Genomic DNA, 24,684 nt, shown 5'->3' with positions numbered 1-24,684 from the left:
TCGCGTTTTTACCAGCCCTGTGTGCGAAAATATGCCTCGGCTTTTCCCTGCAGGCCTCTCCCTCTCCCCTCCCCTCGGCGTGGGTCAAGGCCCAGCCCCTGTGAGAAAGGCGGCGCCGGACCACGGACCACTTCCACGGCCCGCAGCCTGCCGGGTAGGCAGGCCCGTCGAACTCCGGTGACCGCGCGCTGCCTACCCGCCAGGCGCTAGCCCGCCTTTGCCGTGCCCCGGCAGCAGCAGCGGACTGATTACGAGAGTCGTTTTCGCCGTTCTGTCTCTCTCACGCCTAAAGGTGACGCCCCATGAGTGCGAGAGAAACAGAGCGACGGGGAAGACTGTCGGAATGAGTCTGCAGAGCGCTCCGCGTGCGACAACCGGCCCGTCCACTTGGCCTTTATTTTGACCGCGAGGAACGCCTCCGCCTGTGTGTCCCGACCCGAGACGGCCGGGCCGTCGGCTTGGCGTCGCGTCAGGTCGCTAACAGGCTATCAGCGAGCTGGCTGGCCAGGCTGGCCAAGCTGGCGGCGGCGCGTGCCCACTACACTAGTGCCACCGAGAGCGGAGGACAGATGGCGCCGGACGGCGCGGACTGCAACCCGCCGACCCGCCGCCGCGCCACTGCCGCTCTTCCCTCGGGCGCACGGCGCCTTGCATTTCCGCGGTGCATTCCGCATCCAACTCAGTGCGATGAATTGCATCGGATTCGAGCGGGCCCCTACTCTGCCGGTGGCTGGCTGCTCTGCAGTGCTCTGCAGTGCTCTGCACGGAGTGTAATAAGGCTGCGCGACCTTGGTCCGTGTCGCCGTCCCGTCGCCTAGCCGCCTAGCCTCGCCTCCGCTGCACGAGCCTCGTCGCCGCCGCCGCCGCCGCCGGCGGCAGCCAGCCCATGACTTGCCCGCGGCGCTGCCCATGGCTTTGCCCATGGCTTTGCCCATGAGATTGCTCCCGGCCTGGCGCATGCTGACGCAGGCACTGGCCGGCCCGCCGTTATGTCTCGCGGGCTGGACGGACGGGCCAGGCGGACGGGCCGACGCGACGGCCGGATGAGCAGGAAGCATTGTTACGCCGCCGCCCAAGTGCCCCTTCCGGATTGTGCAAGTTCGGTGCAGTGGCGGCGGCGGCCGGCGGTCTCAATCTGAGCGGCGCTCCCTCACACTCATGGAGCGACCCGTATGGGTGCGAGAGAGACAGAGCGACGAAAACCTCTGCGGGATCGCTCTGCTGGTCGCCTCGCCACCGTACAGTGGGCCAGAAGACCGGTGGAGCGGCCAAAATTCGAGACGCGTTTTGAGCTCCAGAGTCGCTAAATGGGACTCGAACCGAGCGTGTGACCCCACCAATGGATTCCTCGTTCGGACGATGCACCTCATGACGCTGGCCCTCCCCCACTGTGGACACCATTTCCTCTCCGATTTGGTTTGTTTCGTCTGAGACTTGATCTCGAGCCTTGTAGCCTATCTGGATTGAAGACGAGTTCCGGTTGGTTAAAAAATAATTTTCACGTTAATTGAAAATATATGTTTATTTCATAAATACCATTTTAATACCAGATTCAAAAATAAGCCATCAAGGTTTTAAATACTCTTGAAGCTTAAGAGAGCAAGGAAAAGCAAATGGGTTTACAATGTAAACTTTTTCTTTACAGAGAAAAAGAAACCAGGTCACAACACTTAAGACACAGCAAAATTTCTAGACGTTCAGTGGCAGAGAGAAGGCACAAAATTACAGCAGTAATAAAATATATTGGAGTGAAAATTACTGAAAATCTCTGAGAAAATGATCCTTTCTTAAACAAAGCATAATAACTCTCTTTGGCACCTTTACGTTACACTGGTACAATTATACTTAAAAGTTACAATAGACTAATAACAGAGGGAAAAACCTGGGTGCCTGCCCCATTTTCTCCATTACACACTCGAAAATAAAACAAGTTAACAACAAAACTGCTGACCATGCACAATATAGAATGTCTTTCTGAGCAAAACACTAAATTTTAAAAAAAGTAAGTGGTTTAAAAAACAATTTTCTATTTTCAGATAAAATAATTCATTTTTGGTATAGGATAGCTCAGAAAAGCACACGAGGTCGTATTGAATCACAATGTGACAGGATATAGCGAGATTACAAGTTAGGGTGACCTGCAAACCTTTGCCATATCACAATGCCTAATAATAAGATTCAATTCAAGGACAAACTGCATGTTTACAACATACAGTAAAGTTGAAACAAACCCAAAGGGCGCCCATAAAATTAGAAGAATCTGTACTTTACTAGTAAAAAAGAAGAGGGTAAAATGGCAAATGATTTGATTGCGATTATTAGAACCATGTAATAATAATTTGCAGATCATCACTGTTGAAATTATAGTAAGTTGTGTGAGACATGTACCACATCAGTCACAGTAGCGTAAAAGTTTAGTGTTTGCTGTGAACAATATTGATTTTACCATTGGAGGACGACAATTGTTTAATTGAAAGTGCACACAGCAGGCAGTATGATGAAAACATTACTTCCACTTGTCTAAGCAAACTTGTCAGGCAAAAAATTTAATTCAAACATCTACAGATCCCAATTTGTACTGGAGTAATATCATTTAAATCATAAAATGGAATAAGATCACACAAGATAATTAATGCAATCAACTTTGAAATAAGAAAAAAACTCCTGCATTATGAAAATCCTGCAACTGACTGTATTATTGCACATGCACACAGCATACATGCTTTGTCAAGCAATATGATGCTAATTCAAACTGGTGATCCCATCACAAAACTCATTAAATACATATTTCTGATCAACAGAATAACCACAAATAAATACGAAAATGATCTTTCTGACACACATTCTGTCCTTAGAAATACAGCAGGATCAAATCCCTTAAAATCTTAAAATATAAAAGGCAGTCTAGATTGTTTCCCTGGGAACAGCACCAAGTACTTATTTCATAATAGCCTCCCCTCTCGAAGTAAAGGTAGGTGGATATTCAAGGAGTAGAAATCCAATCTAATTGTGTCTTCATAATACATAGAGAATAAAAATTGCACACTTGCCAGAAGCAAGTGCAAAGCATCTTTGACAAAACAAAGTACATCTTAGGGAATTATATACACGGGTAATAAAGGTAGTAGGAATTTAAAAGGTAGCACACTTATTACATACATTTACTTTCAGCCACATCTTTCTCACTAATACTACTTAAAGCATGGCTATATGCAAGTGAAGTTAAAAGTCATGAATACTGCATCAAAAATACACACTTCGAAGTAGTCAACAACATATTTACAAGAAATCACAAGCATCAATCAGCACAAAGGTGTTGACACATCCATTAACACTAGCCTCTCAGCCAAACCCAAACATCAAACGCAAAATTCACTGGACAGACTTAGCTCTATGTCACTAAGAAGCACAAGAGCTTTTCTTCTCTTTAATCACTAACAGGTTGAGGTTTACATAGATAAGAATTGATAATTAACAATGCTTCCCTCAAATACAGAAGACAATGGACATGGGTGTACAAACATCTAACAGTCTAAAACTTGCTACCTGAGATTAAGAACTGGGAATATGCACCAATAAGAGGAAGGGGACACGAGAGTGAACCTAAGAAAGAGATCTAACACTGTCACAAAATCACGGCTAGAGTTTCAGAGCCATGTCCACGTCCACTGCATAAGAATAAAATAGGGGGTATGAATCCTGCCATAAGACTACTGTATAGTGATTATTTTCATAAGATCACTATTAGTTAACTATCACAAATCGAAGAGGAGTATGATCAAACTATCAAATTGGTAAAATAAGACAGGAACTGCCGTGTCAAATTTGACTACAAGAACTTTCTTCACAAATCCTTCAGGTTTATATCACAATGAGGAGCTCCTTGAGCTCCAGTTCCACCCTAATCTTCACATACACAATTCCATTCATTCACCAAAATAAGCAATCAATTAGTATGTAAACAATTTTCTATCTCTCATTCAATCACATACGCATGCATACGTGTGATCATATCACTCAGAATCAGAAAAACAAACAAATTGACTTTTAAAACTGTTTAAAATCTAGAAGAGAACATAGGCAAGGAAAACAAAACTTTGGCATGACAATAATACAGTTTAGAACATCTCCAAACAGTAACAAGGCAATAGCATATCCTGTCTAGTTTAAAAACCGTATTGCGTCTCATCTTCTGCCAGCAGTAGTGCACAGAAAGAAACTACACTATACAAAAATATATGAGAGTAACTCATTGTCAACGTCAAAATGCATTAGAAGTGTGCAAGAAATGGTTTCTCCAGAGTCCTTGTAAGTAAAATAGACATCCTCATCAGAGTATCACAAATAAGAAGCTTACTGACCATAAAAAAACAACAGAATAAAGTACTGTCTAAAAATGTTGAAAGAAATTTCTTCTATCTTAAAAAATAACTCTGGAAACGCTAATCACAGCACTAACATGTTGTTCATAAATATAAATAAAATCTTGCTCTCCACAGTAAAATCTTACACACCTCTAATTCACAGATTGAAAACTTAATTTGCAAGGACTTCATGACACAGCATCTAGTGATTGTGACTATAGAGCATTATATGCATCTCACTGGATAAGATCTACAGGGACTAGTCATGTATATAATTTACATTCAGGTTAACGTCTCAGATGATTTAAGAAAAAAAAACAAGTAAAAAAAAGAAAACAAACAAAAAACCGGCTTTTGTGAGATTTCTTTTAAATGATTGGCTTATACTCAGTAACATCTTCCCTATACTACACTCAATCAAATGTCATGTTTCTAAGCTCCATGTAGCCTCCAGTTAGCTTAGGAAATAAGGCTTGCCTATCTGGTGCATTGCTGAACTGATGCCTCTTTCTGTACACTGTGATACCCACACAGCCAGCTGCCACAGTGACAAGGAAAGCTAAAATTCCTGTCAGCACCTGACCAGCAACTGTTATGGCAACAACTGGTCTTGATGCTGAGGCAGACATTAAAGGATGGTCTTCCTCAAAGCGAGACTTGACTGTTAAACGTTCTCCATACTTCTCAAGGAATTCCATGATGACTCCATTTGTCCACCCAAATCCAAGCTGAACTTCATACTCTCCTCCACCACCTCCACCACCAAAAACAGTGGCGTCATACTTTTCGTACATGCCATGTGTGTCATTGAAAGCTTTATAATTAGATCGAACCCACTTTTCTGTGATCTCAAAGGCTAAATCTTTTGCAGACGGATCGCCAGAGTTATCCAAAGCAATTACCATTATGTATTGCAAAGGAGGCCAAGCATTAGGATAATCCCACTGTTCTCCAGAATGCTCTAATGTCGTTGGAATTCCACCAAGGTTCACCATAATACGAGTCTTTTCCAGATATTTAAGTACTTTTCCAATATAGTCTTCCTTCTTAGCAGGGTCAAGGCATCCAGTCCAAAGAGGTGCCAAATTTGTTGGATAAAAATAGTCCCGTTTGACTTCATTTAGTTTGTCATAATCAAGCCAGACACCAACTTCTTCATGCCACAACACTTTATCCACAGCCTCAAGCCATTCTTGAGCTAAACCTTCATAATACAAGGCTTTACTAGCATTATTGAGTTTCTTGTGAAAGTCAGAAAGAATTACAGCATTCCAATACATGACAGAGTTTAAATCAACTGGAATTATATTAGTGGTCATGGTATTTGTCAAGTTCCCCTTGTTTGTGCCATTCAAAATGAACCACCTGCTAGAGAAATCCCATCCTGATTCAGCCCCAGCTTTGAGCTCTCGGTAAAAAGAATCTTTTTCGCCCTCAGTCTGAAAGATTTGTGCGCTTTGAATGTCCTCTCGATAAGATTCTGGCCTTGGGCCTGAGGAGTAATCAATAAAACGGGCTAGTCTATAGTGCTTCCCGTCCTTCTCAATCAACACAGTATGCTTCTCCATCCAAAAGTCAAACTCTTTGTCTAATGTTTTAATATTTTGTTTGACAAAATCCATGTCGTGAGTTTTTTCTACATAACTATGGACCATTGGAGTAAGAAGTGGAGGCTGTGACCTTCTGGCGTAGTAAACTCGGCCACCATTAGGGATAAGTCCAATTCTTTCAACAATTGACACAAAGTTTGCTAGCATGCCACGTACAGTGTCATACATTTCTGAAAGAAGGAGGCCTCGCACAATCCAATAAGAATCCCAGTAGTAAAACTCACGGAAGCGGCCACCAGGAACAATCACAGGATTGGGCACGTAGATTATTGAATAATATTCTTCATTTAACTTGACTTCATCTTTCATCTTGCGTCCTAAAGATTTCCATAAGTGGTGTAATTCACTGCCCCACTCTTGAAAAGCAGGGTCACTAATGTTTTTTAGGAAGGCTGGACTTGGCTTCCAGTCAGAGGGATCCCAATCTTCAAATTCACTGCCTGGTGGCTCAAAAGTTTCATTCACAAATCTTTCCAAATCTAATCTTGAAGGGTTGTCATGAGTTCTTGCCATCATATCTTCAAATAGTCTCATAGTTTCATTTTTTGTGAATTTCATCTTCATATCAACAAAAGTTTTAGAGTCATGATAAAGTGATGCCATCTGTATGGTATGAAGCAGTTTTCCATGACAATAAATAATATTATCACATGGAGGAGGGAGAGCTTCCTTTGGAGTATCAGCACTTCCACTATGGATTGTGACAGCGGCCACAACACAAAGCACTGTTAACACAACTTGAGCCATCATGATGAAGGAAAAGCTCAAACAGTCCTCACGATCACTGACACTTCACTGAATGTTCTCTGTACAAAGAGAGGTTTTTCATAACTTTTTGTTCACTTTCTATTCCGTTTCACAAAGCAGGGTTGTAGGTTGCAGCTGGAGATTCGCTCACTGGTTCACATCACTCTGAAAAACAGAGAAGACAACTGCATGAGTTAAATAAATAACAAACATAAAAATGCTTATTGAAATTGTACAAGGTATTAAGTTCCCCATAATTAACTAGTCATGATGAAGCTAAGAGGCGCTTCTTTTCAAAGGAACAAATGTCTCAAGATAAGTGAGACTGAAAAAATTAATCTTCTTTCATGAATACTGACCAATTATAGGTCTGCCTTTTGCACGCCTGCCAGCCTTGCATGACAGACCAATTTGCTTTGGTTGACATGAGCAATCATTTTCAAACTGAGCCAACTAAGCGAACAGAGTGTGGCCAGGGAAAACAGATGCACCGCACAGATCACTGGCCAGCCCAGCACAGCCCAGCACAGTGAGCCATCAGAGGTGCTCAAATGCAGACTGATGTTGGAGAGGGAGGGACAAGGGACTCACAGCAGCCAGCTGAGACTGTGGGAGAGGGGGCGGAGTGGGTGGGGGGGGCAACCACTAGAGCATGGCGAGTGGGGGAAGGAGTGAGAAGGTACAGGAGGGGGAAGGCCCACACTGTGGAGGGAGGTGATGATAGAGACAACAAAATTACAAGTTGCAAGTATTAAAGCGACCAAAATGAAGCACCTCTTTTCCAAGGTGGTTAGTTGTAAAATTCAAGCACAGAGTAAGACTTTTAAATGAAAGAGTGGCTTCAGCAAAAGCTTTCCTGAGTAGTCCTTCATCTATTTTTGTCTTGGCACAGACAATAAGATTTTTCTTAAGCTCCTTTCAGCAGCGTAGCAGGCTTGCTGTTCATTTATATGAAAGTGAAGCACTAACATAATACATTACCACATTGCATTTGAAACAAAATTTATCATAAACACCAATGTAAATAAAAAAATGGATTGGTTGGGCTAGTCTTGTTCATTGAACTTTATTAATGAAAACAACAAAAGGGCTCATTTCTATGAATGGAACTAAATACATATACAAGAGTTATAAACCTCTTCAAAGTTGCTGGTCTTAAACTGGGTCTGTGGGGCTTATTGGCATCATTCCAAAGCCTGGTTTAAAGGGCTATCTCATTAACAAAGATAAATGCGGGTTACACTGCAAAATTTGATTTCATCTGCATCAGAATGTTTTAAAACCATATTGTCTTGATTTAATATACTTTCTTTCCAGGATAAATATTTTGCATTGAAGAACCGAAAATTGAAACTCCAAAAAGTACAGAAAAGTTCTACTTTCAGACAGGCATGACAACTTATTTTTGCCATCTGAAAACACTCAAATTTAAAAACTGTTGGCTCCATTGAATGCCTATGCCTAAAAAGATGTATTTTGTCAAAAAAAATTTAATAGAAATAGATTTGAGTCACCAGTTCATTCACATAATGTTAAGTGAAGGGCAAAGACAAACTAGCCCATAAAACAAAAGGTTCCATAGGTTAATAAGGCAGATTTTTTCATGAGACAAATATAGAACTATCGATGGAACAAGGAGAAACTCCTCCACCCAAATACGGATGCAAAAGTATCAAGAAATGGCAAGAGTAAGCAGGCAACCACAGACTACTGCAGAGGGCTCAGACGTTTGATTGCTCATATCTCCCCAAAAAGTGTGGCGTTTGTAGGCCTTGCATCAAAACCCAGCACCAAAATTAAAAACAGGCATTACGAAGCAGTTTTGTGGCTCAACGATTAGACTGGAAGGTCAGAGCGACATGGCTTTTTCACTAACCTTAGAGCTGCTCTTAGCACCGCGCGGATATCATTGTAATCGCGTCCTAAAAGGAGAAAGACAGCTGTGAGTGACGCAAGGAGACGCTAAAGTATGCTATCGTTCGTGCGGAGTGTTGAACGAAATAACGCTCACTTAAACAATGCATTAATCTTTTCTTTCTAAACGGACTTACCTTCGGTTACACAGAGCTCGTACGGCGGAGTGCGGGCTTCGGGCTTCTGCTTTCACTTACAATACGTTGTTCAATGACGCCCCCTTTACAGTTTTTAATGTAGTACAGTCACGCACAGCTGAAACGCTCTAATCATATGTCCCCTCTTCTTCGGAGGAACTTATGAGAGTTAACATGGGTGACCTTTTAATTCTCGAAACTTGAGATAATTTATTGACCTGAAAGACGTAGAAGATACCATAAATATATGATCTCACTACATGTTTAGCTTCGGAGAGTTGGTACGCTTTGTTGTTATTGCCGGTAGTTCGCTAGAGTGCAGCACCGTCGCGACTGAGATAGGTTGTGCACGTGGCTGCAAGACCAAATTTTAATATTTTTAAAATTTATTAGCCTGAAATAAGAAGTTTGGAGGACTCTGTATCACTTGATGGTTCCAATTTTATCTACTTTTATTGTTGTCGTCGAGAAAACTTGGAAAGTTGAGGTTGGACTCCACAACCTATTGTAGTTCAGCAACTGGCCACTATGGCAGCCCAGGGGGCGCTGAGCTTCGGAGCGGCAAGTGGCACATTTTTTAAAAGAGTCGTGGGTGGATCCTTACCTGTTCATCCTTCAAATTCTACACATCGTCAATAATATGACATAGATCTTGGGCGGATAGCTAGACCGCAGTATTTTCTATTGACCCTGATGGCAAGATTTGCCCCATGTGGTTGAATCTTCTCGTAGATCCTTGGGAAACATGTCGGGCATGTCCCTCGCCGGTCTGCCCCCTCTCCACGGGTGACGGGCAGGGCCACAGTGACGTGCACAGTATCACAGCACAATCCCGGTGCGGGCGCGGGTTGCGGGGTTTGCTGTTGGGAACCGCGTCGAGGCGAGGACGACATTGACTATTTAAGCAGCAAGTGGGAGCGCTCGACCCGGCCGCTGTTAAATTGGGAGGTTTTAGGCACCCTTTACCATGACTTCCGTGATGTTGAGGAACCGTCTGCCCGTGTTGGAGGTTAGTCAAGTTACTTTCTCGTTTAATTGAGTCATTTCACCGTTTTATTTTACGCAGCGAGATCTTTGGCCTTCGTATGTTGCCGCGTGGAAACAGAGAAGTGTGATGTCACTTTTGGCCTTGACTACTTTGTTTGCTTCAGGCTTCATGCTGTTGCTAATGGCCAGATGATTTGCGACTTATTTTATTTCAGGTGTTACCAGCTATGAATGAACAAAACCTTTTAAGTCCTTTCACCATTCCTTCCTGTCTTTCTTTCATGAATTATAATTTCTTTGAGTTCTTAGTGTACCCTGTGATGTATACGAGAATATAAATTGTGTACAGTAACACATCATTTTTCTTATTTTTTTACAGAAGTCCTGGGTGTGCATGACAGGTGCACGTTCTATGAGTTCTGTTCCCAACACAAAACTTTTTATAAATGGAAAATTTGTTGAGTCCAACACCAAAGACTGGGTAGACCTGCACAACCCTGCAACAAATGAGGTAAATGATGCGATAAGGGCATGTCAATTTTTGATTATTCTTAAATAATTTCTACCCCCTTAAAAATGTAGAATTTATACACTCACTCTTTACATTATCGCATGACATTTTCAAACTTTATGTTCACTACCACACATTTATTTATTTTTTAAATGGTTTAACATGGTTCTTTACAATTATTTGGGTTCTTTAGAATTATTTGGTTTGTTATTCCTTAGCTACGGTTTTCTGCTTCAACTTCTTTCTAGATGGAGATAAGTCACAGATTGCTTTCAGGGTGGTAACTTGATAAGAGTTGTGTAATCTTGAATAAGATGTGTTGACATGAGGGTTTCTTATCTCAGATGTTGCAAATTTAGAACCAGAATACAGCAGAGTAACTAATTTTTCTTTTTGCCTGTCATTTCTAATGTTTTTATTGTAAACTGGTATTTTCTGTTTGACAGGTGGTTACTCGTGTGCCCAAAAGCACAAGTTTGGAGATGCAAAAGGCTGTTGAATCAGCCAAAAATGCATTCCCGGCCTGGTCCAACACCTCCATAATCTCTAGACAGTCAGTCATGTTCAAATTTGCTGAGCTGATTCGCAAAAACATGGTCAGTAATGTTTAAAACTGGTCTCATAATCCAACTTTTTACACTTTTAAACTGGCTGTTTTCACAATTCAACATTTCTTTTTAATTTCAGAAAGATTTGGCTGCAAACATCACTAAAGAGCAGGGAAAGACACTTGTTGATGCTGAAGGAGATGTGCTCCGTGGCCTTCGTAAGTTTTACTCTTAAATCAATAAAACAATACCAAACTGAATGAAAACGTTATCACACTGTATCTTGTTGCAGAGGTTGTTGAGCACTGCTGCTCTATTCCATCTCTTATGCAAGGTGAAACCTTATCTGGTATTGCCAAAGATTTGGATACCTACTCCTACAAACTGCCCCTAGGAGTGTGCGCTGGCATTGCACCTTTCAATTTCCCGGCTATGGTACCTCTCTGGATGTTCCCTGTTGCAATCACCGTTGGAAACACCTATGTCATGAAGGTCTGCTTGATTTTATTTCATTAAACTTTGTTGCTGTTGGATATATGAGAGTAATAGAGACTCTTTATTTTCATCAGCCATCTGAGCGTGACCCTGGTGCATGTATGATGTTGTTGGAACTTCTGAATGAGGCTGGATGCCCGCCTGGTGTTGTGAATGCTATTCATGGCACCCATGACTCAGTCAATTTCATCTGCGATCACCCAGATATCAAAGCTATCTCATTTGTGGGTGGTGACAAAGCGGTAGGTAGTTGGTGGAATCACAAACTTCTGAGTAGTTTTTTTGTATACTATGATAATGTTTTTTTCTCCCTTACATTTTTTTTTCAGGGTAAGCATATTTATGAACGGGGTGCTAAGAATGGCAAGCGAGTTCAGAGTAACATGGGTGCCAAGAACCATGGTGTTGTCATGCCTGATGCAAACAAAGAGAATTCCTTGAACCAGTTGGTAGGAGCAGCCTTTGGTGCTGCTGGTCAACGATGCATGGCTCTGTCAACGGCTATCTTTGTTGGGGAGGCCCAGAACTGGTTGCCTGACCTGAAGGCCCGTGCTGAAAGTCTGAAGGTGAATGCGGGTAAGATTGCCATGTTTTAATTTTAAGTTTATGAATATTTCCTACAGTCAATAAGTGTACTTATGTCTGGGTATTTTTTTGCAGGCCACATTCCCGGTACTGATCTTGGCCCAGTCATCTCCCCTGAGGCCAAGAAGCGCATTTTGGAACTGATTGAATCCGGTGTTCAGGAAGGAGCTAAGTTACTTCTTGATGGTCGTGGCTTAGTTGTTCCTGGGTTTGAGAAGGGCAATTTTGTGGGCCCAACTATTTTGACTGATGTTACTGTGAGTAAAAGTCTTAGTTTTTGTTTTTTTCACCATAACTTATTTTTGTCAACTAGTTTACCTCTATATTTGTTTTATTTTGTCTAAAAAATAGCCCAGCATGCGCTGTTACAAGGAGGAGATCTTTGGCCCAGTTCTGGTGTGCTTGTCTGTTGATACTCTTGATGAAGCCATTCAAATTATCAACAAGAACCCCTATGGTAATGGTGCAGCTGTGTTCACAAACAATGGTGCCACTGCAAGAAAATTCACATTTGAAGCTCAAGCGGGCCAGGTATGTTTTACAAATAATATTTTTCCTCCCATGTTAGTCATTACCATTTCTATATAATTAGTCGTAACAACATCTTTTTCACCTTAACTAGGTTGGAATCAATGTCCCCATTCCTGTTCCCTTGCCAATGTTCTCCTTCACTGGCTCTCGTGGTTCATTCCTGGGAGATCAGCACTTCTATGGCAAACAAGTAAGATATCCGTATTTTCATCTTCCACAGTCTTTTTGAGCTAATTTAACCTTTATTTAAACAAAACTTTTTATTTTTTGCCTAGGGTGTCAATTTCTACACTCAAACCAAGACTATTACCTCGAGCTGGCGTGAGCAGGATGTGACCCACACTCAGGCGGCAGTAGCCATGCCTGTCATGAAGTAGGATGCCCACCCCACCGCCCATCGCATATCCGCGTTCTTCCAGCAATTTGTGCCATATACAAAACTATCCCTATGCAGGAGTCTGTGTTGTTATTTTTTTATTTTTTTTTATAAACAATTTTGTGCCTTAACTGCCTGTATAAGGCTGTCTGTAAATAGTACAAATTATAGCTAAAAGTACAAAGACAATTTTGATACATGTCCTAAAAAAAATTTGTTATTTTTTCTGTTTTTCTCCATGTGTTATTGAGTCATGTTTTGAGGGTCACTTGATCATACTGCATTGTATTCATAGAAGTATTGTTCTCTTGTCAAGGTGCTAATTTAACAAACAAGGTGCCCTAGAAGTATTAGTGGCATGCACTACTTTGCTAACATTTGTAACAGTGTTACTGAATTGTAAAGTCAAGATGTCTTCCATTAGTATTGTGAAGCTGAGCAAATATCAGAGTTTTAACTGTTTGTGTGAAATCAAGATGCTGATTCTATTAAGTATCATTGATGTGTTGTTTTGTGCAGAAGTTTTTCCCATCATGTTCTATTTTATCATTGTTTTCTAGTGCGTATGTTGATAATTTTAGATTTATATATAGATATTTTTATATGAATTGTCTGTGTGCCATTTCTTTTTGGTGGAGTCACTGTAACATTCCTATTTGCTGTTGCCAGAGTCTTAGTTGAAACACCATTAGTTCAAGTGTGGACTAGAAGACTGTTTTTGAGTAGGTTAACCGAATTGTTTTGGTGTTGTAAAATACATTTGATTGATAAATCTGTTGCAATATATTTATTTATAACAAAAAACAACAATAAATTCCTTACATCTTGCTACTGATTTGGTATTGTTTATTGAAACTCTTCCTTTCATCTTACTATGGTGTCAGAACAAAATATGCAGTCCAGTTCTCCAGATTTCATAATTACAACTGCACATGTTCTTAAGTTTTTATTTGAACACCCATTATGAATGGATTCTTCCTTTGTTGGCTCAACCCATGAAAGAACAGTATGGCGAGGGTGGTCCTAACACTCCTGACTGGACTTAAATTTAAGCACACTCACATACACACTCACACACACACATTTAAGTTAATTCAGTTCTTCTGTGAAGCGTAATAAAATAGAGGCAAGGCAGGTATACAGCATACCCCACCCGGCCGTCACCCCATCTTGGTAGGAAAGGCGGAGGCAGTGGCAGGGGGCAGTGACTCCACGACGAGGAGGTGGGCTTTTGTTGATCCAGATAGTTGGAGAAGACCTCCAGCCGCTCCCCGCCTCGCGGCCTCGCCCGGAGTTGCCGGCCGGCGGCCACTGGGGCGACGGCGACGTCATCGAGGTCATAACGACTTGGAGGCTGCCGCCAGGGCGGCCCTCTCGTGGGGCAGGAACTGCGTGCCGCTCGTCAGGAAGGTCCTGGTGTTGTTGGCCGTGAACAGGAACGGCGCCTCGGCCGACGGGCACTTAAAGTCCTTGAGCAGGCTCGGCAGCAGCGTGGTGGACTTGAAGCCGATGGGCTGCAGCAGGTTGTTCCAAAGCAGATTGGCCGCTGGGGAGGGAATGACAGAAACAGACGCCTCGTTTAGAGTGGTTACGGCGGTTACGGCCTCCCATCTGGCCGGCGGGTGCGTTGGGTTGCCTGCCGCCCCGGCGGAGGCCGCCAGGACTCGGAGGCGACTCTGCTTTGCGACTTACCCATGGCGTGCCCTTTCTGGCTGAAGTGGAAGCAGTCGTAGGTGACGTAGGAGATGTCGATGACCTCGGTGCCCCACTGCGCGCGGTCCGTGGGCGCGTTGAACAGCTTGATGAAGGGCTGGATGACGACGGTGAAGTCCTCCCGGGTGTCGTAGCGGCCGCTGTCCACCTGCCGTGCGAGTCAGACTTGCGTTAGTAATCGCGCAGAGGCAATGGATTTCAGACTCGGTCGGAAATTGGAGGCAGAGTCATACAAGCTGCTTCTCGGCGCGCTGGAAGTCGCGCACGGAGCTGGTGATGATGTCCATGGCGTCCGCGTTGCCGTCTAGGTGGAAGCACTGGCAGAAGAAGCGGTGCAGCACGCGGCACATGAAGGAGCGCTTCACTCTCACCGACACGGACGGGTCTGGTGGAAAACAACAATAACAAAAGATTGGCGAAACTAGAACATTTTGGAGACAAGTTCGTCGCGCACTGTGCATTGCGCAAGACATTGACCTATGACGGGCACGAGGTTGACGAAGGTCCTGGGCAGGTTCTGGTGCAGGTAGTCCAGGGCCAGGCGCAGCTTGCGCGCGTGCTGGTTGGCGGACGTGCCATCGCGATCGTAGCACTGCGCGGAGCAGATGTCGTTGGCGCCGAACAGCAACGTCACCATCTACAAGCAGAGCAAGCAGAGCGCCATACCGTCAGGACGGGCAGGACGTCCGCACGGTCCAACGGCCGCGGCTGGGCGCGGGGCGTACCTTCCAGTCGTTGTGGAAGTCGATCGTGGGGTCCTTCTTCATCTTCTTGACGAGGAAGACGGCCTGCTTGTAGGCGTCGGACGCAGCGCTGACGGGGAACGCCACGTTCATGTGCGCGTTGCTGGCCAGGAACTCCCCCTTGCCGGTGGAGTAGCCCTTGAGGTTGGGGTTGAACTGCTTCAGGATGTTGGGCAGCGTGAGGTAGTGCCGCCAGTCACCCTGGCCTCCTGCGCCACAAAAAAATTAAATAAAATAGTGTGAGTTCGTAACCGCTTTTGTTGTTAAGACGCTAAGTCCTTACCGGCGCACCAGGACACCCCGCGGTACTCGATGAGGGTGCCGAGGGCGAACTCCTCGAGCGCCCCGTTGCCGGCCACCAGCGAGTCGCCCATGGCGCCCACCACGGCGATGTCGCCCGGCCGCAGCCGGTGCACCGAGGTGGGCGTCGTCCGGGACCGGCCCAGCGGGCCCGTGGCCGTGGAGTTGCAGGGGAAGGGCATGGTCGCGGGGAACAGGGGCTGCCTGCGGATGCCCGACTGCTCGGCCGGAGTGCCCCCTCCTGGACCGGGGCCGCCGCGGTTCGTCTGGGGGAATGCCAATGACATCAGTGCCGGGGTACCCTCGCACCGCTCGCACACAGCGGCTCAATCTTGAACACACTCACGAGCCAGGGCGGGCGCAGGATGTCGTTGTTGGCCAGCGAGCTGAAGATCTGGCCGCGGGCGGGGCCGGGCAGGGCGGCGAGCAGCACCAGGACGAGGGCGGCCACGACGCCGGGCAGGAGCAGCGGCGACGGAGCGGGCGATGGCGGCGCGCGCAACGCCCCGCGCAACGCCCCCATCCCTGCCAACAGCCAAAAACAAAGCAAAGTGACAAATGGCCGCGGACCGAGGACACCGAGGACCCGGACCCGGGGTTGCCCAAGACGGCCAGGCGCGTGCTACTGAGCAAATGATGATCCAGGTCGGCGCAACGCGCAACTCTGTCGCCGCGCCGCGTCTAAACAGTTGGACAAACTGCGTGCTGCGTGCATCCTTGTGCTGTCGGCGTGCTGTAGGCGTGGCGCCGGCCCGGGCCTCTGGCCGGACCGGCAGGCGTGCCACTCTGACCGCAGCGCGACGTCAAGTGGAAACGCACATACTGTACGGCATACTGCGTAGCGCATCGCACGATCCTATCGAAAAGCTTTCTTTGGCAGCGCGTCTTTCCTTCGCTCACGGCGTCACCGGTGTCATGTCACGAGCCTCGGCCTGCTGAGCGGAGCAGCAGCGATTGGCAGCGAAAAGGGCGGTCTTTGCGTGCTCTGCACCAAGCCGTCCATCGTTAGCGTTTACGGCCGATTCCCGCGGATCCGAGTGAATGATGTGGAGGTGGGCACACACGGTGGTCGGGGCGGGGCAGCGGGGCAGGGACACCGGAGAGGCCACAGGTGAAAGTCAGGGTCTGCGTACTGAGCTGAACTGAGGACTTAGAGGCAGCGGCGGGGCCGGGCGGCGGGGCCGGGCGGCGGGGCCGGGCGGCGGGGCCGGGCGGCGGGGCCGGGGCGGCCAGGCGGGGCGAGCTGGTTCGGCCGGTCCGGTTGGCCGGTACGCGCGCAGGGCGTGCAGGGCCTGCTCGTTGGGCTGGGCCCCGTGGCGTGGCGTGCCGTGCCCGCCGTGCCGTGCCCGCCGTGCCGTGCCGGCTTGGGCGACGCGCCGTCTGGCGGACCTGCGCGCGGACGGACACGCACTCCCCGCCCCTCCCCTTTTCACACAAGCCCCGCGCGCCTCCGCCTCCTGGACCAATGGGTGTCAAGACGGCGTCAAATTAACGAGAATCGACAAAGAAAGCCTCGGACACTATTTTTAGCCAACTTTCTATCAACGATGTTGACGGAACATCGCGTTCTCTGCTTCGACGTTGTCCTGACGGGCCGGCGCGGGGGCATCTTCCTGGGCGTGCCCCCGGCCCCCGACACGCACCAAGCAGCCCGGTCCAGCGTCCAGCCGCGCCAGAGGAACGCGACGGGAAAAGCAAACCGCTAAAGAGGAAACGGCGTAACTGAAACTTCCCGCGTCCACCAATGGCAGCAGAGCCACCAGTTGTTCCAAAGTGACACGATACACTGCCCGAATGGCGGAATGGCCAGAGTAGTGGCGGGTGCAATGACGTCGCCGGGGGTCTCGTGGCTCTGCGAGCTCTGCTACTCGCAGTGGACCGCGCCACAAATATTGCGAACTGGCGGGCTGGGGACTGGGGGCAGGGGCCTGGGGACTGGGTTAGTTCCGGCGGAACGTTCTTGATGTTTTCCTGCGGCTATCGTGGCCGGGCAGGGCCGGGCCCGGGGCTGGCGCGCTGGCGCTGGGGCTGCGCGGCTGATACCGGAGCACTTAAGGCCTTTCCCTGGCCGTTCCCACGCCGGCCGTGCTTTTATATAAAAAATGAAAAAGTAACGCCGCGGCGCGTCGTGTCGGCCACGCCGGCCGAGCGGGGCAAGCGGGGCGTCTTCAAGGCCTCGGCGGCCTTGTGGGGCAACTTAGCAGTGCAGCATCCGCAGCATCCTCGGCCGGCGCCCTTGACGAGTGCAGCAGCATGACCGCGACGGCGGCACGGCGGCAGCCCCTGTGGGGCCTCGCCGGGCCCACCGAGGAGCGTCTCGCCGCCCTGCCTCTCTCGCACCGAGACGGAGACCCTCATGAGTGCGAGAGAGAGGGACAGTGCGACGAACACCGTGTTCGGAATGGCTGGGCTGGTGGCCGGTGGGCGCATGCCGATGGTCCGGCCAACGTCCCAAAGCACTAATTCTTCCCAAAGACTTTGCCTGGAAAAGGGGAGGGGGGCGCCCAAAGTGGCGCGACTGAGCTGGCCGGGCCGGGCCGGGCCGGGGTGTGGCGGGGTGTGCCGGGTTGCGGTGTGGCGGGGCGGGGCGGGGCGCGACGGTTACGCAAGCGGGGCCTGCATACCAGCATTTTGGAGGCAGGTGGAGTGGACGCACAACAGATGATGCCGTCCAAAACGGAACATTGGGTCGTCCTGTGGTGAATTAGGCGCTGCAGCGGGGAGAGCTGGGAGTGCAGGCAGTGCATGCCGGGCTGCCCGGCGTACGCGCACCGCGACGCGCACGGAACCCAAAGCCGGACTCGCCACAAATGCGGGGGAACAGAATAATTAATAGAGCGAGAAGGTCGAGAGGAAGAGAGCCGCGCCGAAAGCCCAAGCCGCACAGACTACGCCGCGCGCTCGCATGGCGCAGAACTGCGGACGCATCGCGCATCGCGCAGCGCGCGCGTGTGTCTGTTGTTCGGCGTTGTTGCTTTCACACTTCAATTTGTTGTCTGCGCGATGAAGACATTCCGGACAGCCGCGCGGGCAGGCAGCCTTCAGGCAGCCGCACGGACAGGCGCGGCTGTTCCTTTTAATTACGAAACGGAAAGAAGAAAGAAGAAAGAAATGGCGTGCGCGGTGCGCGGTGCGCGGCCCTCTATACGTTTCGGCCAGGCCGGGCCAGGCCGGCATGCCCCGGCATGCCACACCGATAACTCAATTACTCTGGCTGCTGGCTGCCCCCCCCCCCCTTCTTCGTCTAATGACGCCCTAATGCGGCGTGGGAGTTAACCTTTGCCGCCACGCCTCGACGCGGTGCATCCAACACTCTTCGCGCAACCGAGAGAGAGAGAGACAGACAGAGACGAACGTGTCGACGTATTACGTGGATCAGTGCAGGACGAAGACGAAAGTGGCCCCGGGGACCGAGACCGACGGGACCGAGGGGACCGAGGGGGCCACTGGCTGTTTCCACCGCCGTTCGGTCCCCGAGGTCGACAAGCTCCCCCAGCTCCACGATCTCTACGAGGTCCGCGCGAAAAGAGGACACTTTTTTCCCCCAAACTAGTTTCCCCGGAGAGCCTCAGCGCCCGGAGGGCAGGCAGCCCGAGCGCAGCCGAGTGCGTCGTCCCGGTGGGTTGCCTAGCTGCCGTCCGCAGGCGCGCTGCCGCCTGGGGGGGCCACGCGGTCGCGCGGGCAGTGTCGCGGTCGCGATCACTGCAGGTCCTCAGAGAGGCCTCGAATGGAACCAGCATGGCGTGCGTGGAAGGAACCCTTGGGTCGCCCTTTGAACGTGGACGCCACTGGTCATGTTGGCTGCTGTGCTCACAGTGTGCCGTGCCACGCGCTCGCCGCCTGCAACAACCAGCTTACATTGTAGGTGTAACCGGGAGTGCACGCGCAGTCCGGGGTGGCATCGCACCGTCGCCCTGCCGCCTTGCCTCCTCGCCTCCGCATCAGGATGTTTACACGCAGCCGGCGAAAGTGGCGATGACGCGCCTTATTGGCTGTCACCAAGCCCTGGCCTGCCCTTTCCTGCTGCCTGACGCACAGTGGGCCAGAAGACCGGTGGAGGCGGCCAAAACTCTAGACGCGTTTCGAGCTCCAGAGTCGCTAAAGAGGACCCAAACCGAACGTGTGACCCCACCAATGGATTCCTCGTTCGGAGAGCAATCCATTGGTGGGGTCACACGTTTGGTTCGAGTTCCGTTCAGCGACTCTGGAGCTCAAAACGCGTCTAGAGTTTTGGCCGCCTGCACCGGTCTTCTGGCCCACTGTGTGACGGGGGCCTGCCTGGCTTCTTGCCTCGCCGCCCCCTGGAAGCGCCGCAGCGACGCACCACGCCACTGCTAAGCGGCGCATTGTTCCAAATAAAATTGGCGAGACGGGTTGCGCCACGCCGTCGGCGTGCATTTGGTTTTGCAGGCGGCGGCGTCGAGGCGTCGCGGCGTCGCGCGTCGCGCTGTCACTCGGACGTGCGGGCGCGCGGATCATCAGAATGCACGCCGGGGGACGCGCATTGCCGCATTGCCGCATTGCCAACTTGGGTGCTTTACACAATCGGTTGGCAGCGCTGCAGCGACCGGCGAAGAGGCAATGGACTGCTTCACACACCGACCGGGGACCGGAGGCACAGGCACGCAGTGCCACGCACACGGACACGCGCGCTCGCACACACACAGGCGGCCAGTAGCGGCGGGCTCCCCGCCGCGCCATACACGCCACACTAGCACGGGCAGGGCTGGGCCGGCCGGCTGGCTGGGTTGGCGCAGGCAGCGTAGGACGGGGCGAGTCTCACGCGACGCGCGGCGGCGCGGCAGCGCGGCACTCAGGTCGTCGTGCTAGAACGGGTGTCGCAGCGTCGCAGCCGGCAACGCTATACTCGTGTTTCGGGCCTTTGTTCGGTAGACAGACCGCTGGAAGCGGCTGGAAGACGGTCGGGAGGCGAGTGCCCATTGATTGGAGTCGACCGACGGCCACTTATCCAACGACAGGCTGGCTCGCGTGCCGGTGGCGGTGGCGGTGGCCGCCGGGCGCCGTGGCGTACTCCATGATGCTGCTTGCGAGGTGATTAGCAGTGGTGGCGTCAGCGGCAGCAGCGTGGCTTATGCAGGAGCCACCCCACCCCACCTCACGTGGTTCTCCATTCATGGGACGGGGGCACACGGCGCTGCCACCGCGCCCCGCCCCACCCCACCCCGCCCCGCCCCGCCCCGAGCCCGGCCGAGCGGACGGCTTTACGCGCTCGTTTCGGTTCGCAGGCCGCGCCGGCCGCGCCGGCCGCTCCGCCGGGGGTTTCCATTGAACTTCCACTCCACCGCGCGCCGGAACACTCGTCTTTCTCATCGAATCGCTCTGGCGGCTCGTGTGTGTGTGAGACCCCCTCTTTCTCTCTGTCCGGCGGCCAGACTGACTCCTGGGAGCCGGATCATGGGGCGGGCCGCGCCCGTCCGCGTCGTCCACGTGGCCAGGACGGAGACGAGGGGCCGAGGGCTGTGATGCGTTGTCTGATCCGCGAGTGGCGCCACGCCCCTGCCTCCGCCACTGCCCTGTGCCCCGTGGCCCCCTGGCATTAAGGCGATGACAGAGGTGCGAACTGCGCCGCGACGCGCTCCCTCAACGCGGCCATAAAGTAGGCGCGAGGCGGCGCGACGCGACGCGAGGCCCTACCCGCTGCCCCCGCGATGACGGAGTGGACTCGACGCTCGGCCCATTGCGGTGGCTGCCGGTGGCCCACAGCACGTCCCGGATCGGATCGCAGTGACGTCACGCGCCAATCACGGATCGCCACTGCCAAGGGAGAAAGGGAGCAGTGCGGTCATGTCTCCCACGTGGTGCTCCAGCGTTAATCGCGCGCCGAACGCGCGCGGCGCGGTGCCCTTGAAACGCGCCCCTCGGCGGCGGGGCCGTAGGCCGAGGGCCTCATCACGTTGGCCGCGCTGATCCCACGACGCGGTGCCCCTTACATAAGGGCGGGCGCTGTCTCCGCGCATGCGCGCCGTCCTCAGCTCGGCGCCGGCCGTGTGCCAGACGGAGCGCGCCTCGCCCAGCTTCGCCTCTATGACACTCGCCATCTTGTCGCGACACTCGGTGGCGACAGCGTCGCCGTGGTCGCGCCCAGGGCCTCGTTTGCCGGGAGCAGCACCGGCGGCCCCTGCGTCTCGTCCGCCGGCCGGGCCGGCCGTCCTCGCGTAACGCCCGAAGTAGCCCATCCGCGTGGCCCCACCGCGGACCGCGAGACATTCATTAATTTTACTTTTCGTGCTATACTACGGACTACCCGACTGCCGACGTCCGGATGTTGTACTGCACCGCGCGGCACTGTCGGTACAGTCGGCACAGCAGCTGTACGTCGGCGTTGGGCAATACGCCTCTCCAGCAGGATATCACTGCGAAACACCCAAGAAGAAATTTCGGCAAGGCCTGTACTCCTTGGGCGATAATGAGCCGTTCTCTCGCGTAGTTGCCGGCGTTTTCCCGCTGTGCATGCAATGACACCGAGGCCAGGCCCTCCAGGCCCGCCAGGCCCCTTCCTGGAGCCTTGATGAGTGTTTATTTATCCGTTCTGCGATCTGCTGCTCCCCGCAGAGCGAGTCTAGCGAGCCGCAGAGGGTCCCCGCGAGGGCCCCGCGAGGGGTCTCTAGGTCTTTGTACGCCGGCCGCCCGGCGCCGCCACGACCCGCCTGGAGACCCAGAGACCCGCCGCGCCGCTTAGGCCCCTCACGATTGCACGGCGGTGACCCGCGCCGCGGCGGAGAGGCATAGAGCGCGAGGATAGAGCGCGAGGATAGAGCGCGAGGGAGTCGCGGCCCGCGGGGACGTGCGAGGGGATAGAGATAGAGGGGCTGCTTCCGAGCCGGCTAGTCGCGGTGGGGCCGGGCCGCGGTGGGCCCACAGCAAGTACCGCTACGGCGCGCTGGGGACTCGGGGGCGCCGTGGCGCCGGGGGGCCCACCTGCGCTCTGACCCCTGCTTTGCAACGAGTCTCCCGGTTGGCTCACCAGCTCCTTGGCCTTCTCGGCCTTCTTGGCCTATACTCGGAGCGCCAATTACCGGAAAACGAAACGAAACCTCTCGTCGGTGCAGCTCGCCCCTCGGCGCGGCCCTCGGCTCGTCGCGTTTCCACACACTACACTGTAGCAGGCGCGGCGTGGCGGCGGCGCGGCGCTCCGGAAGGATTCCGCGGGTCAGGAATAGGGCCGAAACGGCCATGCCAGCCACGGCGAGCTGCCGAAGCGTTTCGACACAAGGGCCGGCCGGAGCCAGAGCCCAGCGGCCCAGCACTGCGCAGCACGCGGCGCGGTGTCTGGGAAAATCGTGCGCACTTATCTAACGAACGGCCTTTTTCTTTTTTCGGGCTGTGAATTTATGGAAGCGCAGCGCGGCTCCAGCGGCTAGCACGCCAAGACCACCGTGGGCGCGCAGCGCGCGGAGTGGTGCGCTAACGAAGACGAACGCCAACACGTTACTGCGCCTTCGTTAGGGCCAGGCCACGCCGGCAGCCGCGCCGGGCGCGCAGCGCAGGCAGTCCTGCGTGGAGACTTGGACGCACGACGGGCACGACGGACTCGGCCTCGCCGCGGCAGCCACGCGGCCACCCCTGCGCCGACGAGCAGAGCACCGAGCCGGACCGCGCAGTCCGGACCTACTCACAGCACCACGCTGAGTTAAGCCCAGGCAAGGTTAGGTCCACGATGTGCTTACCGAGCGCGCGCCGAAGCCGGTGGGCGGTCAGAGAGGGCCCTCGGACGCTGAGGAGTACTCCAGTGGCACCGACACAAACACTAACACACTGTCACACACACGCGCGCACGCACACACGCACTGACGTGGTCCTCGAGTCCGTGCTGGCCGTAGGGTGCCGGTGGTGCCGCCGCGGCCGCCGTTGCCTGCCGACTGGACGGAGCAGGAGGGCCGCCCCGCCGTCCCGCCGCGTGGAGCGTGGAGCCCCAGACAGCCCCGGTGCCCCTCGGCCGGCCGCGCCGTGCCGCCGTGCCGCCGTGCCCCGCAGCCGTGTGCCTGGGCCGGCCTGGGCCGTGAGCCGCCTGAGCCGCCTGAGCCTCGCGTGGGGCGGCGGGCGGCAGGCAGGGCCGGGGGGCAGGGCCCCAACGCACGACGCGACCACCGCGACATCGGTACGTCCTCCGCCACCCCCGCAGTCATGGCGACGTGCACACCGAAGAGGAGCCTTCATGATTGCATTTGGAGCGCGCGAGCTAGAATGTGTGCATTAGGTAAGACAACGCACGGCTCAACAACGCGGCCGCGGCATGGCCAGGCACGCCATCTCCGGCAGAAGATCGCCAACAAAACGCACCTGGCTGGTGCATCCACTTTCCCGTGTTTTTCCATCACCGCCAGTAGTCTGAGTCCGGGCGAGTTGTCTCGTCGCTCTGTCTCCGTCGCCCTCCCGGGGCGTTCCGTATCGGTGCGAGAGGGACAGAGCGCCGCCACGTCTCTTCGCACGCACCCGGCCGAGTGCGGTCCCCGAATATGAGTGGCAGCATCCGGAGACGGCCTAGCCTAGCCGGCCGTGATTACCGCCATTACCGCGAAGCGGCGGGGCAGGGCGAGGCAGTCTGATAGCGCCTGGCTTCGCCTGGCCCTGCCCGCCCTGCAGTCGTTTTCGTCGCTCTGTCTCTCTCGCACCGAGACGGCACGCCCAATGAGTGCGAGAGAGACAGAGCGCCGCAATCGGCTTTCGGAATCAGTCTGGCGGCCAGCCCTGCGTGGCGCTGCGGGCCGCCCCGCGCAGTTTGGCGCGCCAACCGCAACACAAGTATTACCTCCCTCCCCGCGCGGCCCGCGCCCTGGACCGCGGGGACGCGGCGACCGCAGGGAGCGATACCGTGCGTATGTACACTGTACACACACGGCCGACACGTCACCCGGCGAGCCGGTGACCGCATCCACGTCACCTGCGGCTGCCTGGCTGCCTCTGCCTAGTGCCGGCGGCCAAAGGGCAGCGCGGGGCCAGCAGAGCCAGAGCCAGGGCAGAGCCCACCGCGCTGGGATAACTCACTTACAGCGGCTTAGCGCCGGCGGCGACGGCGACCGCGTCAAGATAAACGCCGTGCCCCGTCTGGACTCGAACCCTGGTCCCTCCCTGGACCGCCGCCGTCGCTGGTTGGTAAGCCGC

The 24,684-nt window shown here is 52.4% G+C and overlaps 3 protein-coding genes across 6 annotated transcripts; 1 reads left to right on the top strand and 2 right to left on the bottom strand.

Moving 5' to 3' along the window:
• Window positions 1–1,503: 1,503 nt before the first annotated feature.
• LOC117639600 (trehalase-like) lies at window positions 1,504–9,506 on the bottom strand. 4 transcript variants are annotated; one of them, XM_034375474.1, is made up of 4 exons: window positions 9,377–9,506; window positions 8,773–8,990; window positions 8,598–8,643; window positions 1,504–6,886 (listed from the first exon to the last, which is right to left on the bottom strand). In XM_034375474.1, exon 4 carries the CDS (start codon window positions 6,722–6,724, stop codon window positions 4,778–4,780), a length of 1,947 nt encoding a protein of 648 aa, XP_034231365.1. In that variant the 5' UTR covers window positions 6,725–6,886; window positions 8,598–8,643; window positions 8,773–8,990; window positions 9,377–9,506; the 3' UTR covers window positions 1,504–4,777. The 4 variants fall into 4 exon arrangements, with proteins under 4 accessions (XP_034231365.1, XP_034231588.1, XP_034231437.1 ...); XM_034375697.1 differs by lacking the exon at window positions 8,598–8,643; XM_034375546.1 differs by lacking the exon at window positions 9,377–9,506 and having other exon boundaries at window positions 8,773–8,996.
• Window positions 9,507–9,543: 37 nt separating this feature from the next.
• On the top strand, window positions 9,544–13,640 carry LOC117639837 (probable methylmalonate-semialdehyde dehydrogenase [acylating], mitochondrial). The gene is made up of 11 exons (XM_034375814.1): window positions 9,544–9,781; window positions 10,139–10,270; window positions 10,717–10,866; window positions 10,958–11,036; window positions 11,111–11,310; window positions 11,388–11,555; window positions 11,643–11,889; window positions 11,974–12,155; window positions 12,250–12,429; window positions 12,521–12,619; window positions 12,705–13,640. The coding sequence occupies exons 1-11, from the start codon at window positions 9,740–9,742 to the stop codon at window positions 12,804–12,806; spliced, it is 1,581 nt and encodes a 526-aa protein (XP_034231705.1). The 5' UTR covers window positions 9,544–9,739; the 3' UTR covers window positions 12,807–13,640.
• On the bottom strand, window positions 13,574–23,426 carry LOC117639906 (phospholipase B1, membrane-associated-like). The gene is made up of 8 exons (XM_034375955.1): window positions 23,250–23,426; window positions 15,908–16,086; window positions 15,545–15,827; window positions 15,244–15,470; window positions 14,996–15,155; window positions 14,752–14,903; window positions 14,498–14,666; window positions 13,574–14,351 (listed from the first exon to the last, which is right to left on the bottom strand). The coding sequence occupies exons 2-8, from the start codon at window positions 16,082–16,084 to the stop codon at window positions 14,143–14,145; spliced, it is 1,377 nt and encodes a 458-aa protein (XP_034231846.1). The 5' UTR covers window positions 16,085–16,086; window positions 23,250–23,426; the 3' UTR covers window positions 13,574–14,142.
• Window positions 23,427–24,684: the final 1,258 nt, after the last annotated feature.

Source organism: Thrips palmi, unplaced genomic scaffold (genome assembly GCF_012932325.1).
Source record: "Thrips palmi isolate BJ-2018 unplaced genomic scaffold, TpBJ-2018v1 HiC_scaffold_1, whole genome shotgun sequence".
Taxonomy (NCBI): Eukaryota; Metazoa; Arthropoda; class Insecta; order Thysanoptera; family Thripidae; genus Thrips; species Thrips palmi.
This window is presented reverse-complemented; position numbering and strand designations above follow the sequence as displayed.